The following is a 17,370-nucleotide window of genomic DNA, read 5'->3' on the forward strand; positions in this document are numbered from 1 at the left end:
GTAAAATACAATGATGATCTTAGAAGATGAGAACGAGGCTAAGACAAGGACAAAGAGGCAAAAGGAGAAGGAGTAGAAATCAGAGGAGAAGGAAGGAGGAGATGAAACAGAACTCTAGGCGTCAAATGTTGTTTGGTTTAATTTTGTTTTACAGGCAAGTAAGAAAAGTTTGCAGAGGTCAGTGTGACCTTTAAAATGATCCACATATACCAGGACTACTGAGCCAATTAAATAGGACTGCGAGCAAGGAGGCAAATCGATGCATTTTGCCTCAAGGATTTAAGGGAAATTTCCCAGGACTGGCGAATTAGACAGTCATCTGGGCTCGGGGCTCCTCAGGGGTAGACAGGTGAGGGACTAGGACCTAGATTCTGGCTCGAGCCTATTGGACCAGGGCGGACATCAGCCTAGGATGACAACGCCTACTAGAAATGGAGGGTGGTATCTGGTAAAGAAACTGAGCCTTGGAGGGGAGGGCGGTCTACTGAGAAGCTGCGTGAGAGGCAGCTGTCACAGGGAGTATTAACGAAGGCAGGCAAGGAATGTCTCGGAGGCAGGTTTTGTATTCTCAAGATGAACAGGGTTCTGGTGGCTGTCACAGAATGCCTGAGTGCTGGGGAGCCGGCACAGGGCTGTGTGGAAAACTGCAGAACTGTAAATATGAACTTGCTTATCCCTCAGCAGAATGTGGGGCCGGGAGCTTCCAGAAGGGACCGCAGCCAGAGGCTGTGTGACAGCGGGCACAGCCGGGAGCCAACCCCCGGGGCACGCACGCCTGGCTGTTCAGAGCCCACGTGGACTGGCCTGCTTGGCCCAGACACACGCAGTTCTGACCACTGGTGCTGACAAAGGAAGGGAGGAAGAGAGGCAGCTGTTCACACCATGAATGGGACGGCACAGGACAGAAGAGACAGCTATAACTGCTCTGACCAGGGCCCTGCCCACTAGAGCAGAAGAAAGAACTACACGGACCCCCACACTGCTCGGGAGAAAAGGGGGTGCAGAAGAGGCCCCTGCTGAGCTGCAGTCGTCCTTCCTCACCTCTCTCCAGGCGCAGTAGTGCTCGGCTTTAATGAGCATGTCCACAACGAGGCTGTGGTTGCTCCTGGCGGCCAGGGCCAGGGCAGTCTTCCCGTGCTAAAAGTCAAAAGTGACAGCGTCAGGCAATGGGGCCTACCAGTTAGGAGCTCTCGCTTTGGAACAAGGGGGCCTGGGTTCAAATCCTGACCCTCCTGCTTCCTTGCAGGGTGAAACTGGGCCCGTCCCCAGCTTCACTGAGTCTCAAGAACTACCCCTGTGTAGTGGTGAGGGGTAAGTGATAATGCACACAGGGCCCTTGGGACTATGTGTGGCACATGGTAATTGCCCAAGAGACACTAGATATTGATCCATGAAGAATCTACTCTAGGATCCTGAAGATAATTAATGAATACTCAGAGATAACTCCAGGAGAAGTTCCAATCTTCGAAGCCCATGTTTCCATGCGAAGGGATCTAGAAATTTATCCCAGTAACTGTCGCATGGCTGAGTATCTGTGAGGTCCAACTACCACCAATTCAAATGATTTGACTGTTAGTCCAGTCACTAGGACCCAGGTGATCTTGAAAATTAGGGTTGAAAGTAATCAGATTCCAATCAAAAGAGACAGTAATGAAATTAGGAAGAACTGCACTTTGCAGGCATTTAGCAAGCCTCTAATTGTACGTTATCTAAATTCCGGCTTGTAAAGCCATTTGAATCACCATAATTAGCCTATTTTAGGAAGGCAGCATTCTGAGAGCCAGAGGTTTCAAGCTCCTAGGAAAACCTTCCCAGGCAGTGTAGCTGGAACAGAAACCTAAATACTTGTGCTGGTGAGGGTGGGTGGCCCTCGGGGAGCTCTGTGACGCCTCAGGCCCAGAGGACAGGGGGAGTCAACTTTACACCAAACCTTCCTTTTTCCCCACCCAGATCTTAATTCAGTCTTAGAAATAATCACTTATCTTTGGTAAAAACTGTGGCAGCAAGTAGAAAGGGTAGTTTTTATTCAATAATTACATATGTCCTGGGTGCCAACCAGGTGCCAAACCTGGAGGAGAATGGAGGAGGAGGAGAAGGAAGGTCTGGGGAATCAGACTGTGGAAACTGCGGCTTCTGTTTTGAAAACGGAGTCAAGTTGTAGCCCTGACATGTTCCCTGGAATATCCAGCCCCCTCACGCTGAGGGCCCAACGTGAGTTCTCTGCCCAGTGCTCTAGATTCTCCACTCACAAGACTGCCCTGGAGGTGCTAAGTGTTACTGAGAGAGCAGAATAAAGGACAAAAGAAAGCATGAGAAGAAACCACTCACGCTAAGTGTTAATACTAACGCTGACTGCTAACGGACGTTACCGCTGGTGGGATTCCACCTGCGTGATGGGGTTACGGGCAGCTGGGTTTTCCCTCCCCATGCTTTGCTATGTTTTCCAAGTTGTGTTACTTTCATGATCAGAAAAAAAGAAAAGAGCTCATTTAAAAAGCTGACATACAGAGAAAAGTAAAACCCCACAAACGAGAAATGTGTGGTTCTGAATAGACCAGGAGGACGCAGGTTTGCCCTGAGAACTAGGGGTGCGTGGAGCTGATGAACAGTGTGGGCCAACACCAGGAAGGGGAAGCTGCACCTTCTCTCTGCACATGCTTGTTCACCTCACAGAGGAGGCGCGAGGACTGAAGTAAGATGTGCGTGTGAGCGCCTGGCCTCTAAGACATGGTAGGCGTCTTTCACACCTTTCAGTAAAGCTGCAACCTAACCCTCCCACAGCTGAGCCTGTGGAACCACATCTTCTTATCAACACAACTCAGTCAAAATTGGGATGTTTCACTGACTATCAAGAGCAAGGTTTCCCTAGTTTGTGCCCATTTCACAAGGGACACACTGACGCTGCCCCTCAAGGCTCACAGCCAGCAGGGAGGACTCAGCACCCAGCTGGGCTGAGCAGAGCGAAGGTCATGCACTCACCTTATCAATAACCTTCAGGTCACAGACCGCCTTCAGCAGGGTCTCCACCAGTTCCACATTTCCAAGATCAGCAGCTATGTGCAAAGGGGTTTGCTGCCTCTGCCATGGGAAATTTCAAAAAGAGAATCCAAGCATGTTAAAGAGAAAAAAAAAAAAAAGCTTGCATAGTGAAAAGGTCAAGTGAAAGCAGAGGTGTTCTACACAGGCAGAGGGAAAACAGATAAGGTCACATATTTTTAAATAGGTACATCTTTCATGAGATGCAGTTCCTACGGGGACATTCATTGTAGTGTTATTTATAACAGTGAAAAATTGGAAGTTGTATGTTTAATAAGGAAACTTATGAGATAAATTAAGGTATATCCACACACTGAAATAGTTGATAACCATTCCAAATGATTTTTTTTTAGATGATTTCAATAGAAAGTACCTAGAGTAATCAGGTTTATAGAGACAAAGTAAAACAGTGGTTTCTGGGCAGGAGGAATAGGAATGAGGAGTTGTTTAAGGAGTACAAAGTTTCAGGTTGGGAAGACAAAGTTCTGGAGATGGATGTGATGGTTATATACACTGTGAATGTACTTAATGCCACTAAACTGTACACATAAAAATGGTAAATTTTGTGTTATGTGTATTTCATCACAATAAAAAGTGATTTTAAAGATTTTTTTTTAAATTAAAAAATGCTTAAGATGCAATATTAAAAACCTTAGGAAACAACATTATATCTAGCTGAGCTCAATTTATATATAAAAATAGAGAAAGGGAAGGAAATGTATTAGTGATGTGAAGAATGATAATGTCTAGATGGAGGCGTTGGAGGTTATTTTTACTGCCTTCTTGATGCTTTTCTTTATTTTGTAAATTTCCTACATCATTTTATGTAAAGGAGTGCAAGACTTCTAACTTTTCTGGAATTATTCTTTCTGGAATAATCGTTTTCCTGTCAAGAGGATAAGAGTGTTTCAGAGAATTATATGAAATCACAAAAAAAAATCACTCATCTTAACCTCCCACCAAAAGGAATACTGATGTGGAGACACTTCTTAAAATATCAGGGCAGAAAGGAACAGTGGTTATGATTTAGCCCAAGCCCTGAATCAGAGAGAGGAAGCAACTTCCCCAGGGTCACACAGCTGGGCAATGGCATCCAGCCCACGGCTCTTCCTACTACAGCACAGGGCCAACCTGCCTGGGATGTTAACACAATTAATGTCAAAAAGCATTTATTAAAGACCCACTTTTAGATGGTGATGTGCCCCTCTGGGGGCTCATTATCTGAGATGTCGAACTTACACTGAGTGACAAACCTAACAAGGACCTATACCAATATGGATCAGAGACAGAAGTGTCATACATCAAACACCCATAAAATCTCACTGCCCACACTGCTAGAAGTCTAGAAGGCAGGAAATGCACCAAAACGTTAACAAGAGTTCTCTTTCTTTGAGGGGATTACAAGCAAATTGTAAGTTTTTAGCTTATTTATGTCTTCTTATTTTTATACATTCTGCATATTCCTAATCCAACAAAAAACATACATAATAAAGTCTAGTTCTGTAACTGAGTGGCAGCCTAGTGAGCCCTCCTTCACTCAAGTGGATTAGCCAGTTCCGGTGAAATCGGAATCACACAGAGAGCTGTCCACGTGTGGAGCAAAGATTCTGCCCAGGAGGCAAGATTTGTGGCATTAACATAGTTGAATACATACATGTATTTAGTAACAAGAATTTCTTCCCCCAAACTTTTGGGATAGTAGAAGACAGGGGAGGAGGAAGGTCCCCAGGGAAGGAAGGGACAGAGGGGAGTGAAGCCCCCATTCAGATGCGGCCCCGGTGACATCACGGGCTGGAGGTGGAGCAGACTGCAGACATCTGAGTCAGTGCCCTGGGTACAGATGAGGAAACCTGGGGGGCACAGCTGAAGATTCTCTGGGAAGAGGCAGCCAAGAAGGAGGGAGGAGTCTCCCAAGGGTTTTTCTTCCCACTTCCAACCTCTGGAGGAGGGCAGCTCATCCCAGAGCAGGCCCTGGCTCAGACAGCACCCACCCCCATCCTCTTTACTCCTTCACCTCAGTATTTCCATTTCCAGCCAGTGCTGGATGCCTTTGATGGGGTGTTTAGTTCTGCTCCAGTGGATTGAATTCATAGTGATTTTTCTTTTAAATTCCAAGAGGTCTCTTTTGCCTTTGGGCAAAAAGATGACACATTTACTGTCTATAATATAAAAACAAAGCTTCCTTCTTGTGGAGAAGGACTCCCTGTTAATTACAACATTTCACACTGGGGGAGTATCTTTTGATTTAATTTAGAGCCTCTGGCAATTTACCTCTGAGCTACTGTTTATCTATCAGAAATACTGGGCCTGTTAAATGTGAACAGTTTAATAATGCAGGGGCTGAATCCCAGTTGTGTGTTTGAAAAAGACAAAATAGTGTATGCAAGTGGGAGTGGGGGTTACAGAAAATGATTAAAAAAAGAATGTGCCTATTACTCCCAGCAATCTTTAGAGCACCTTGAACTTGATTGAAACGCTCCCTAAACACATACTGCATTGAAACAAAAAAATGGACTCTCCAGGTTCTGATTTGCCCAGCTTACCTGATTTAAGACATCAATATCATGCTGTGCACTTATTAAGCTGTTCACCACTGTAATATGGTTGTTGATAACAGCTAAATGAAGAGGGGACTCCTTAGGCTGCAGAAAGAAATGAAAATTTCAAATTCAATCGATTCTTGTTTCATCATTCAGATCAAAAGGCAACTCATTCAGCAGGTGTTTCCTGATCATCTCCTGAATTCCAGCACTGCCAGGCACAGTGGAGGGCCCTTAGTTAAGTCTTTGCCGTCATTTCCATCCCAAGGCTCTACAGCAAACCTGCCCACCAGCAATCAGCTTTCCCACTTTATTCATTCTGGAACTTGACAATGAGCACATACTATGGGCCAGGCTCTTTTCAGGATGTTAGGGATCCAGCGGTGAACCTGACTCACTCTCAGGAATCTTTCCATCTAGTAAGGTAAGCAAATACTGATTTTTTTTTAAGTCACAAAATAAATATACAGTTTGTGGGGGGAGGGTACAGCTCAGTGGTAGAGCGCATGCTTAGCAGGCACGAGGTCCTGGGTTCAATCCCCAGTACCTCCATTAAAAAAATAAATCAAGGATACCCCCCCAAAATAAATATACATTTACAAATTGTGATAAGTGCTTGGAGGAAAAGCAGAGAGTAGTATGAGAGTGTATATGGGGTGGGCAAAGGGCCAGCCTTTCTAGAGGTCAGAAAAAGCCTTCCTGAAGAACTGACATTTGAGCTTAAATATGAAGGCTAAGAAAGTATTAAACAGGCTTCACTGCAGGACTTCTCACAGCCTTTAAAGCGCAGTGGGAATAGCCACAAGCAAGGAGCAACATTCGCGTTCAGCATTTCCCAAGTTGCTCTGATCTAAGGCTCTTTCTCCCTAGAGGCAGTTGTGGGACTAAGGCCCCCCTCACCCAGGGGCACTGCTCGCGCTCAGGCCTCCCATAGTGTGTTCACCAAGCCCTGCAGCCTGCTCCCCTTTCCTCCTTTTTTGTGGCTAAAGCACCCATCTTCCAGCCACACGCTTAGCCACCTCCACTGTGGGCTTCCGACCCCGCCCAGCCCTGCCAGGCTCAGTGCCCACCGCCACGGTCACACACAGCCCCCTGCTGCCTCATTCCCACTGCTGCCACTGGCCCGGGGAGGCTCTAGAGAAAACGTGTCTCTGGGGGAAGAAAAGGCAGCTACGAGGGGGAAAAAGGTGAGAACACAGTTAAGGTATAAGAGGGAGCGAGGTGCCAGGCATCCGGTGGGGAGGAGGGGGCAGGGGCACAGGTGGGAAAGAGCAGGAGCAGCAGATCCAGTGAGACTACGGGGGAGCAGGAGGTGAGCTGAGAAGCAGAGCGAGTGGAGAGAGGGAGGGCAGACGCCGTGAGGACGGGTGGTGAGGACCGGGCGCAGCACTGCTCAGTCGCAATAGGGGACACTACTCAGCATCAGTTACGCACATCCAACACATTCTCCTGATGGTACTTACCACACGCTCACATCCCCAACAGTTCACACTCTTTCAGACACTGGGCTAATAGCTTTTCATTCACAACTACCTAACAGCAGTTAGGTCTTCCATTCCCCACTTGATACAGGAGGCACAGAAGTTAAATCAGTTCCATGAGGCATCAAAACTAGGAAGTGGCAGAGATAGGATCTGAACCCAGATCTTCCTGCCTCCAACATCAGCACCAGGCTCCTTCCCAGGAAACAGGGGTAGATGGATGGAATAGAGATGCAGTGAGTTGGCAAGGGATTCACCAGCACCCAGAGGAGAAGGAAAAGGGCAGATGGGACGCCATGGCTGCAGACTGTCCAAGAGTGAGCAAGGGAAATCGGAGAGGGGTAGGAGAGAGGGCAGTGGCAGGGGAAGCCTTTCTGTGCGGGCCGCTTCTGCTCGAGGAGAACTTTCTAGAGGCACTAAGCATGAAAGAAGAGAACATATCCCTGGTCCCAGGGACACAGACAGTGCCCTTCCCGCTGGGACCACCAGCCTTGCTGGGGCCCAGTCCCTCCTGAGAAACAGGAAGCATGCTTGGACGGACCAGGCAAGTTCAGAGCCAATTCCCCTCACACCATTCTCCGAAAACTACCAATCATGGTTTAATCACATCCCTCCTCTCAAGCTGATACAATAAATAGTAATGGCTAAGCAGGATGAAAGAAAAAACTATTTTCTCAGGAGAACTGAAAGTAGAGTTAAAAACAGAGGAGTGCTTCTCCATCTAATTCCACCACAAAGGACCTCTGTTAATTCTACCAAAGCCAATTAAAACTTCAAAAAACCTAAATCAGTATAAAGGACTGACTTTCAAAAGAAAAACAAGACCGCTCGGTGATGGGGGAGAAAAAATAATCATTCTCCTTCTCATTTACAACAGCTTCATCATTTCCCCAGACTGGTAACTTTAATACACGAATGGCCTCTCTAGACACATGAGAAAGTTTAATGGCAGCAAATATAAATACTTAAAACACAAAGATTTCGTTTTGTTCAGGAACTTCAATGACTTTCTAAAATTCATCCCTCAGATCTTACTTCTCAAGAGTAAAACTCAGTCTCCAAAAGAAATCGGTCAGCCCTCCCCGAAAGAATCCCTCCTTGGTGAAAACCTCCTCCCCACACCCCGCCCCACATGTATCCACCAAGGAGCATCTCCCGGCACAGCCAGCCTCACAGAGCCAGAACCAAAGCCCGTGTTACCGTAATAGACTCACGTCCACCTTCTGGTGCAGATCAACGTTGTCACTGAGAAGAAAGCTGACAAGGGGTGTATGGCCATTCCGGGCTGCTGTCTGCAAAGCACTGATACTGAGCTGCAGGAGACAGGTGGAGAGAGAAGGCAGGGAGGGACCCCCATTAGAGTCCAGCCTGCTTTCTGAAGTTCCCCACTAGTAATCAATTGATACAACGTAATAGTAAGACTTCTTAGAAAAGAAAATCCACATGTTTCTGATTATTTGGGTGGAGAGGTGGGGCTCTCTGTTGCTTCTAGGTATCTCCCATAAAAGAGTCAAAGTCCTAGAGAAAACACATGCCTCAGGCAAGTATGAATTAAACCTGCCACCTTCTCCAGGAAGTACAAAACGGACTAGGGCCAGTCTCCTTTCCATACACCCTACAAACCCCCTTCTTGAGCTGAAACAACTGAATTTGGTATTGGCCCCAGGAAATGCCCCAATACTCTCCTGCCCTGACCATTCACTAGCAACCCTCCCCTTTGCAGAGACGGCCTCAAAGCAGATTTCCTCACAGTCCTTCTACTCAACCCTTTTAGTTCCTCTCCTTCACTCTGCTACCAGCTGCCTCCCCGGCTCCTGCTCAAATATCCTCACTTAGTGCTCACACTAGATGGCAAAGTGCTCAGGTCAGGGTCTACTCTTCATTATCCTGCCGCCCTCCAACAGGCCTAGCATGGTGCCCTGCAATAAGACAAACTCCAATGAATAGTTACTGATTGATTACAGTTGGGCCCCTGTATCCACGGACTCTGCATCTGTGAATTCAATCAACCATGGATCGAAAATATTTGGGGAAAAAATTCCAGGAAGTGCCAAAAAGCAAAACTTGGATTTGCTCATGTGCTGGCAACTATTTACACAGCATTTACACAGGAGGCTGTGCCCAGGCTACATGCCAATACCGTGCATTTTATATAAGGGACTTGATTTTGGTATCTGAGCCAGGTCCTGGAACCAATCCCCCATGGATATTGAGGGACGGCTGTAATTGCAAGATTGCTACAAGGTACTTTCAGATCCTCAGGATAAGGATGCCACAGGATATTACTTTTTTCTGAAACGGCTGCATAAGTATGTGCCATCCAATCCGCTCCTCCGCAGTGTGACCCTGCCACTCCCTATCAAGCAGTGGGGTTTATCTCTACATCCCCTTGAATTGGGGTGGACCCTGTAACTGCTCTGACTAACAGAACATGGCAGAAGTGATAGTACGCTGGTTCCAGTGAGGCCCCTAACTGGCCTGGCGGCTTCTGCTCCCTACAACATGGAAGCCAGCTGCCACGCTGCGAGAAGGCCAAGGCACATGCAGACGCCACATGCAGGTGCTCCGGTCAAGAGCCCCAGCTGATGGCCAACCTCAACTGCCCGGCCTGTGAGTGGGCCACTGTGGACATCCACGTAGGTAAGCCTGCAAATAACTGAAATCCTGGCCAGTATCTGACTGCAACCACACAGCTGATCCAATGTTAAGAATTCCCCAGCTGAGCTCAGTCAACCGTCAGAGCCATGGAAGACAGTAATGCCACTGTGCTTTGGGTTGGTTTGTTATGAACCACAGATAAACGGTACAAATGTTCACAGGAATGATACGCACTCTGGCCAACTGGAGTCCAGCTTGAGCTGATACTAAATGCCTATATGACATTGAATGAATGGCCTCTCAGGGACGGGCCTCTATGTCTTCCTCTGTAAAAATGACATAACCACCTATATTACTAGTTTTCTATTGCTGCTAATAACAAATTACCACAAATTTAGTGCCTTAAACAATACCAGTGTATTATCTCACAGTTCTGGAGGTCGGAAGTCTGAAAAAGGTCTCGCTGGGCTAAAACAAAGGCCTTTCTGCAGGCTTTAAGGGGAATCCATTTCATTGCTTCTTTCAGTTTGTAGCAGCCACCCATATCCTCTGGCTCATGGTCCCCTTCCTCCATCCTCAAAGTCAGCGATAGTATGCTGAGTCCTTCTCACATCGCATCGCTCTGACCTCCCTGACGGCCTCCTCCTTCTGCTTTAAAGGACCCTTGTGATCACAGTAGGCTCACCTGGATAATCCAGGCTGCTCTCACTGTAAGGTCAGATAATGAGCAATCTTAGCTCCCCCTTGCTGTGGGACCTCGCATACTCACAGGTTCCGAGGACGATTATGCAAACATCTTTGGGGGCCATTATTCCACCTGCCACACCATCCTACTTCTTTCTCTCAAACAACAATACTGGGAAAATAAATGAGAGAGTAAACGTGTACAGTAATCATAACGATCATTACATTCATTCCACAAAAAATTATCGAGTACTTATTATGTGTCAGGCCCTGTGTTAGATAGTTGGGGGTGGGATATGCCTAGACCGACAAGATCTCGGATGTTATACTCCAGTCGGGGTGGACGGTCAACTGATCTATAGATGGTAGACTGGTAGATCAGTAACTCAGCAGATTTAGAACAAACCCATTTATTAGATTCTAGGCGTTATTAGAAGAACAGTATCTGCTAGTGGTATGTGCTACAGTGAGAAGTAAAACAGCATGACTGGACAGGTACTTTGCACTGAGTGATCAGAAAGGCTGAGTGGATAGGGTGGCATTTAGACTGAGCTTAGAATGATGGGCAGTGCCCCGCAGCGGGAAGATGTGAAGCGGAAATAAGTCTGTGAGATGCCAAAGCCAGGAACCCTATAGCAGAAAGAGCTGTAGCAGTCTGTGCCATTTCACCCATGAGGCATTCCAGGTACAGTGTATATAGCATATAGAGTTTTTAAAAGCCAAAGAAATACCTGAAATCTTAAAAAAAAATCTGTTTTAAGATACTAAAAGAAAATCATGAAATTGAAGTCAATAAATATTTAATAGACATATTCATACTTCATTGATTGTTAAATGTAATATTCATAAGATATTCATTACATTTGTAAACAATATGTAGGGTCAATTTTTTCACCTCCCTCAAATTCTCAAGTGTGCACGGAGTTCTAAGAAATCAGAGTCAATCATACATTAGGGGAGTTTATCATATGCAAATAATTGTAAAAGCACAGATAAAAATGCCTTTAAAAATAATTTACAGCAAAAAAAGATATATTTAATAGGCAATCTGGGGGCATTTACAAATATTTGGTAAGATGTCAGAGTAGGGCCTCCGGAAATACAGAGTTCTTAGGGTCTCCAGACGTCTTCACTAGACCTGGGGCGGCTAGGAAGGCCCTGAAGACATCCCGCTGCCCACACTCTGGGCAGCCACTCCCCTTAGCACAAAGAGGGGAAGCCTCCAGAGGCAGCTAATGCCATAATCTCTCTCCAGGCACTTCCACAAAAATGACTCAGCCTTGACGCCCTCCCTTAGTCGGGGTGGGGGCACAGGCTCCTGGAGCCCAGGGCTAATCAGTGTCAGTGGGTGAAGCATTTTCAAGACCAAACACAGTAATCCCCCACAGATGTGGAAGCAAAATGAGTCTCACATGCCCTGGGTGTGTGTCCAGGCTGCTGGCTTCTTCCTTCAAGCTGCCCGTTTCCCTGGGGTCTTCACTGGGTGGGGCGGAGACAGGTGTGGACAGCAGTCGGGGTTCTGAGGCTGCTGATCCAGGAAGTGTGCTAATGAGACTCAAGATAATACAAAAGCTGAAAAATGAACTCAGGACAATTTCCAGGCTGCCTGGATGAGGTCGAGGCCATAAGGATGTGGACAACGTGGAGCCTGCCGTCCTAGCAGGGTGGGGAGAACATGAGCATGTGAAAGCCATTAGAAAGCAAATCCCCTCAGAGGGCCAAATAATTAAAGGGAGTGACGGAGGGAGGGCACAGAGCAATGCAGTGAGCTGACAGGAGTGAGCCCAGCAGGATCCTGCTAATGAGGGAGGCCTTTCCAGGGACTCCTTCCAGGGTGGCTGCAGACCCAGGGCTGAGAGGCACCCAGGCAATGACAGAAAAACAGCACCGCTCTCCATATCCTGAATATTTCCTGGGCCCCATGAATTCTTAACGTTGCATTCACTTATGGCCTGAATAATCTTGCAGCATCAGTGGAATCACCTCACACTAGCTTCATTTTCTATTTTCTCTTGCAAACTTGTCCATTTTTTTACAAATTTTATACAGTGACAAACACATGTACAAACACATACTGTCTTTTCAATTAGTGTTCTATCATGAATGAATATTTTTCTATATGGCAGTATATTTAGTATTTATCATAATAGAAATAGGTTCACCAAACTTTTTTTAGCCTTCCCTGACCTTTTGTTGCCCTTATAGGTTATATCTAATTCTTGGCTATCGGTGGTAACTTTAACATCTATTCTAATACACAGAGCTTCCTCCGCTTTTAGATTATTGCCTTAACATAATTTCCCAAACATGGATGAATAGAAAGAGACAAATTGCTTTTCAGACGGGTTAAATAAGCATACACTCCTGCGAGCAGAATACAAGGTTATAAAACGTTCCCGGTTTGGGACTTCATTCTTAATTCTTGTGTTTAACTTTACACTTTTTGAAAAGGAACTGTGTATATACTGTGCTAATATGGTGAGATCTCCAAGATAGATATATGCATAGACACTGGCAAGTAAAACGACCAACGTGCAGAGCAGTATATACATATGTGGACAGGTGTGTATATAAATGTACGTATATGTATGCATACATAGAGACGGTGAGCTACCTACCATTTATGTGGGGTCAGTAAGTATATGTGCATGTGTTTAACCACATTTTCCAAGTGACTGCATGGAAAATTCCTGCAAGATTAAATCAACTATTAATAATATTAGTTCTGAGGAAATGAAATTGAGATGGGGAGTTGGAATAAAATATTTTTCATCATATACCCTTTGGTACTATTCAGATTTTTTGTTATTTTCCTTCTAATTTAAAATTCATTAGAAAAATAGAAAAAGTAAAACCATTTGAAGACAAGGCTATTCAGCACTTAGAATCTCAGGCTCTGAGCTTGAATCCTTGCACTTTCATTCAATGGCTGTATGATCCTGGATGAGTTCCTTGCCTTTTCTAAATTCTAGTTTTCTCATCTGAAAAATGAAGGTAAGTGTCAAAGGATCTTAGCACCAAACTATTTTGTATTTAAAAGAAGGCACCACCCTGTCTTCTTCAGGCTCCAGACTGACCACTTGGGTTTTCACACATTACGTTAATATTTTTTCCACATCTACCATGTATAAGGTAGAAAAAGTAGGGTAGGAGTGTCTCTGTATTTGAGAAGTGACAACTACCAGCTACTTTGGCCCTGTTTTCAATTATTCCTGCCCCAAATAATTAAGAATGGCATTGTTTTTGAGGAAAAGTTAATACGGGAATATCAGAGGTAAATCATTAATTCTTGTCCCAAAGTAAGCAAAAGTCAGCCCTCCAAACCCCTAACCCAGGTTCTGCACTGGCAGATTCAACCAATCACAGGTTGAATATGGTTGTTTGAAGCCTCAGATCCAGAACCACGGACAACGACTCTATTATGCCATTTTATAGAAGGGACTTGAGCATTCCAAGATTTTGGTATCCCCGGGCGGGTCCTTGAACCAAACCCCTATGATTACTGAGGGACTGGCTTCATTTTACAAAAGCCCAGCCCAGGACCAGATTACCCAAAGAACATTTCAAGTCCCCCTCCCTGTGTGAGTGAGCAGGCATGGAGCACATACTTTACTTGGAATGTTGATATCACTTCCAGCTGCCAAGAGCACTTTGCTGCATTCTTCACGACCTCCTTCAACAGCTAGGAAGAACGGTGTTTCGCCATTCTAACAAAAGGGAAAAAACAGTTAAAATTAATTGCCCCTTGGCATGGAATGAAATTACCTGAGAAACAGCATGCTTTTTCTATGTCTTTGGTGCATTACTCTTAATGGATTGCATTTATTGAGCATCTATGTGCCAACTTATACTGCCAAGATTGTATGCTTTGGCACAGTTAAACTGCACAACAGCTCTATGAGGTCAGGGTTATTATATCCATTTTATAGATAAAGAAACTAAGCCTCAGCTGAAAAGTGGCAAAGCTAATATGCAAGTCCAGCTGCTTGGCTCCAAAGCCTGCATTCTTAACTACTCTGTCATGCTGCCTCCTTTCAGGCTTTCCCTGTACCGCTCATACTTTTAAGCTTTACTAATTAATCTGACAAACATTTATGAGACACCTAGTGTCCAGCAGGCACTGGCAGGCATTGGGACTGGGAAGATGACTAGGATACAGACCCTGCCACAAGAAGGTAACAGCCTGTTAGGAAAGATAACCACGGGAATGAGGAACTATAATGCAGTATGAAACATACAGAAATAGAAGCACATTTGTGCCAAGTACAGCTGTAACTTTTAAAACTGATTTAAAATATTGTATGTCACATACAAAAAAATGTAATACCCTCCCTCTGTAATCAAGTTTTCTGAAACTCACCATGATAAACACTAGTAGTATAAGGTGAGTTTAGGCCAAAACATAGAAAAGAAGGAACTGGTCTCACATAACTTGGAAATTTCCCCCTCCTCATGCAGATTCTTTCCTAAAAATAGTAGGAAGAAATGCAAAATTCCTTCCCCATGTCCTAACCACTTCTGGCCTTGGACACTATTCTGCATTAGGATAAGTTCAGAAAGCTTTACTCACAGCCAATTAGGTACGAACAATCACATTAAAAGGAACAGAAGAACCCAGGACCAATGATCCTATCCTACCAAGATGGAAAAGTCCTATGGTGGCCGCTTCACCTGGGTGCCTGGGACAGCCCTCTGCGACAAAGGAATTTCTCCTCGTCATCTGACTTCTTGCTTTCCAGGAAAAGAGATGCCAAAAGGCAAACCCCAGTGGAAAAATTTTTGCAAAAATTGTGAAGGAAAGAATCCATGTCTTTAATCTATATCAGGAGCCTAATAAACATTCGTATCGTTGACCCAGCAATCCTACCTCAAAGGATATACTCAAAGGAAACAGTGAAGAACACAGACTAAAGTTTACATACAAGGAAGTCCGTGACAGCATCACTTTAATAATAAAAACTGAACAAAACCTAAACATCCAAGTGCCAAAGAATAGTTCAATGAATTCTGGGCAGCCACTAAAAGTACATATGCATAGGAACACAAAGAAAACTGGAAGGAAAATACATCCGATGTTTCAATGTAGAGAAAATATGAGAATTGCCATTTATGTATATTTTTATCTCAATCTTTAAATTTTACTTTTCTGGCATGTTTTATAATATATTGATTTAATTATAAATGTACATGTGATTAGGTCCATGTGAGTTTCTTTACTGGTATGAGTTTGCTACCAAGAATGTTTGGAGACCACTGCTGCAGAGCATAGTCCCTTGAGTCACTCCAACTGGTCTGGCAAGAACCTATGTAAAGAAACGGAGGCAGCCCAACGCTGTGTGAACACTGTGGACCTTATCCAAAAGGCTAATATTATCACTAGATACTTGACTTTGTGCAAATGAGACCTATCATAATCTGCAGTTACACTTTGTTGGACTTTATGACTTTTCCCCAGTGTGCTCTGACTCAAAAATAGCTAAAAGGTGGATGAAATCCAAGTGCACACATTCCAGTGGTAAAGCATGAAAACAGCAGGGCAAGAACGACTAGAACTTTAAGCTAAATCCTGTGACTATCGGACTGGATCTCTGTATCGATTTGCGAAGGGCAATCACGCCGAAGATTTACCCCAGGTGATTCATGGTCTTTTGAGTTTCCCACACATCATTCATAACTTTTATTCAAGACCAAACTCCCAGAATCTTCCCTAAGTTAAACCAATTCAACCTGATCATCACAATGCCAGATGGTCACACACATAAAAATAAACAAATGAAGGCTCTATTTTTGTCCCTGATCCTCAGCTGAAAGTCTGGCTTACATTCTCCCAGGAACTGGAAGAGAAAAAAGGAGGATGACAATGCTATATACCACTGATGCCAATGACAACCATGACCCCACTTACTGCACAAGATGACACCAGTGATAACAACGGATACGATTTGTTACATACTTAGCCCGTGCCAGGCACTCTTCCCTGTACTAAGGGTGCAGCGCAGCCTTTCATTTTAAACCTCATCATGGCCTTATGAGGCTATTTGACAGATGAGGAAACTGAGGCTCCGGGGGGCCAAGTAACATGCCCACGATCATCCAGCCGGAGTGATGGAGCCAGGATCAGACCCAAGCAGTCGGAGCCCTGCTTTTCATCTGTGTGTGCCCCAGTCCAGGGATGCATGGGACCAGGCTAATGGGCCTCTCTGGTCCAAAGGGAATACTGACTTTTCCCAGGCATCACACATGTCCACTTTGAGAGCCTTCAGTCTTCATTATGTTGCCCACTTATGGCTACACTGTGGCTATTTTGATGGTCATACTTCACCAACTCTAGGTCAGATACTGCTTCTCTTGCTAACAGAACTGAGATCAGGATGTAGCTCACAATCTCAGCCCAGCAGGTAGCAGACGTGACACAGCTGTCATCGCTTGTGATGTGCATTAAACCAGAATCTGTGTCAGTGGCTTAGAAGAAAATCTCAGGAACTACGGCAAGGCAGCCTTTGAAGAAACACTGCCTCACAAGCGCCCTTGAAGGCACAGAAGGGAAAATGTTGTTGGGAAAGGCAAGGACATCAAGACTCTGAGTAAGAAAGTGATTTAGAAGACTTGAACTCAATGTGTGAATTACACGAATACTTAACCAGCTTGCCTCGCTTATCTGTTCCTCTACATGGGTGTGATAAAAAAAAAATTCTAAGATGAAAATCTAAAAACTCTTTCAATAGGTATAAAATATTCTAACTGAAAAGAAAGCTTTTTTGTGTGTCATAGTTTAATTGGCAGCATTATTTTTTCTTAGTGTTACATAAAACAATGATGTGCCCCACAAGCAATGGTGTCTTACATTAAGTGATTATGATATTACTTCTAGAAGTATCTCTCAGGAGAGGCGTCAAGTTAGAATTTATCAGAACATTGAACTATGAGGTCCAAGAGGACTCCCCTTGCCTGAGTTTCCAAAGAGCCAGCCCCACAGGCACTGACCCGGAGGTTAAAAGGTGACTCACAAGTCTGCCTCCACAGCCACCCAG

The 17,370-nt window shown here is 44.8% G+C and overlaps 1 protein-coding gene across 1 annotated transcript in view; it reads right to left on the reverse strand.

Annotated features, from left to right (window-relative positions):
• ANKDD1B (ankyrin repeat and death domain containing 1B) overlaps positions 1–17,370 on the reverse strand; it is a 59,863-nt gene that overhangs the window by 7,185 nt on the left and 35,308 nt on the right. Inside the window, 4 exon segments of the mRNA XM_072951844.1 lie at positions 1,042–1,137; positions 2,980–3,078; positions 5,580–5,678; positions 8,272–8,370. Of these exon segments, the coding sequence (XP_072807945.1) occupies positions 1,042–1,137; positions 2,980–3,078; positions 5,580–5,678; positions 8,272–8,370 (393 nt within the window).

The sequence above is a fragment of the Vicugna pacos genome, chromosome 3 (genome assembly GCF_048564905.1).
Source record: "Vicugna pacos chromosome 3, VicPac4, whole genome shotgun sequence".
Taxonomy (NCBI): domain Eukaryota; kingdom Metazoa; phylum Chordata; class Mammalia; order Artiodactyla; family Camelidae; genus Vicugna; species Vicugna pacos.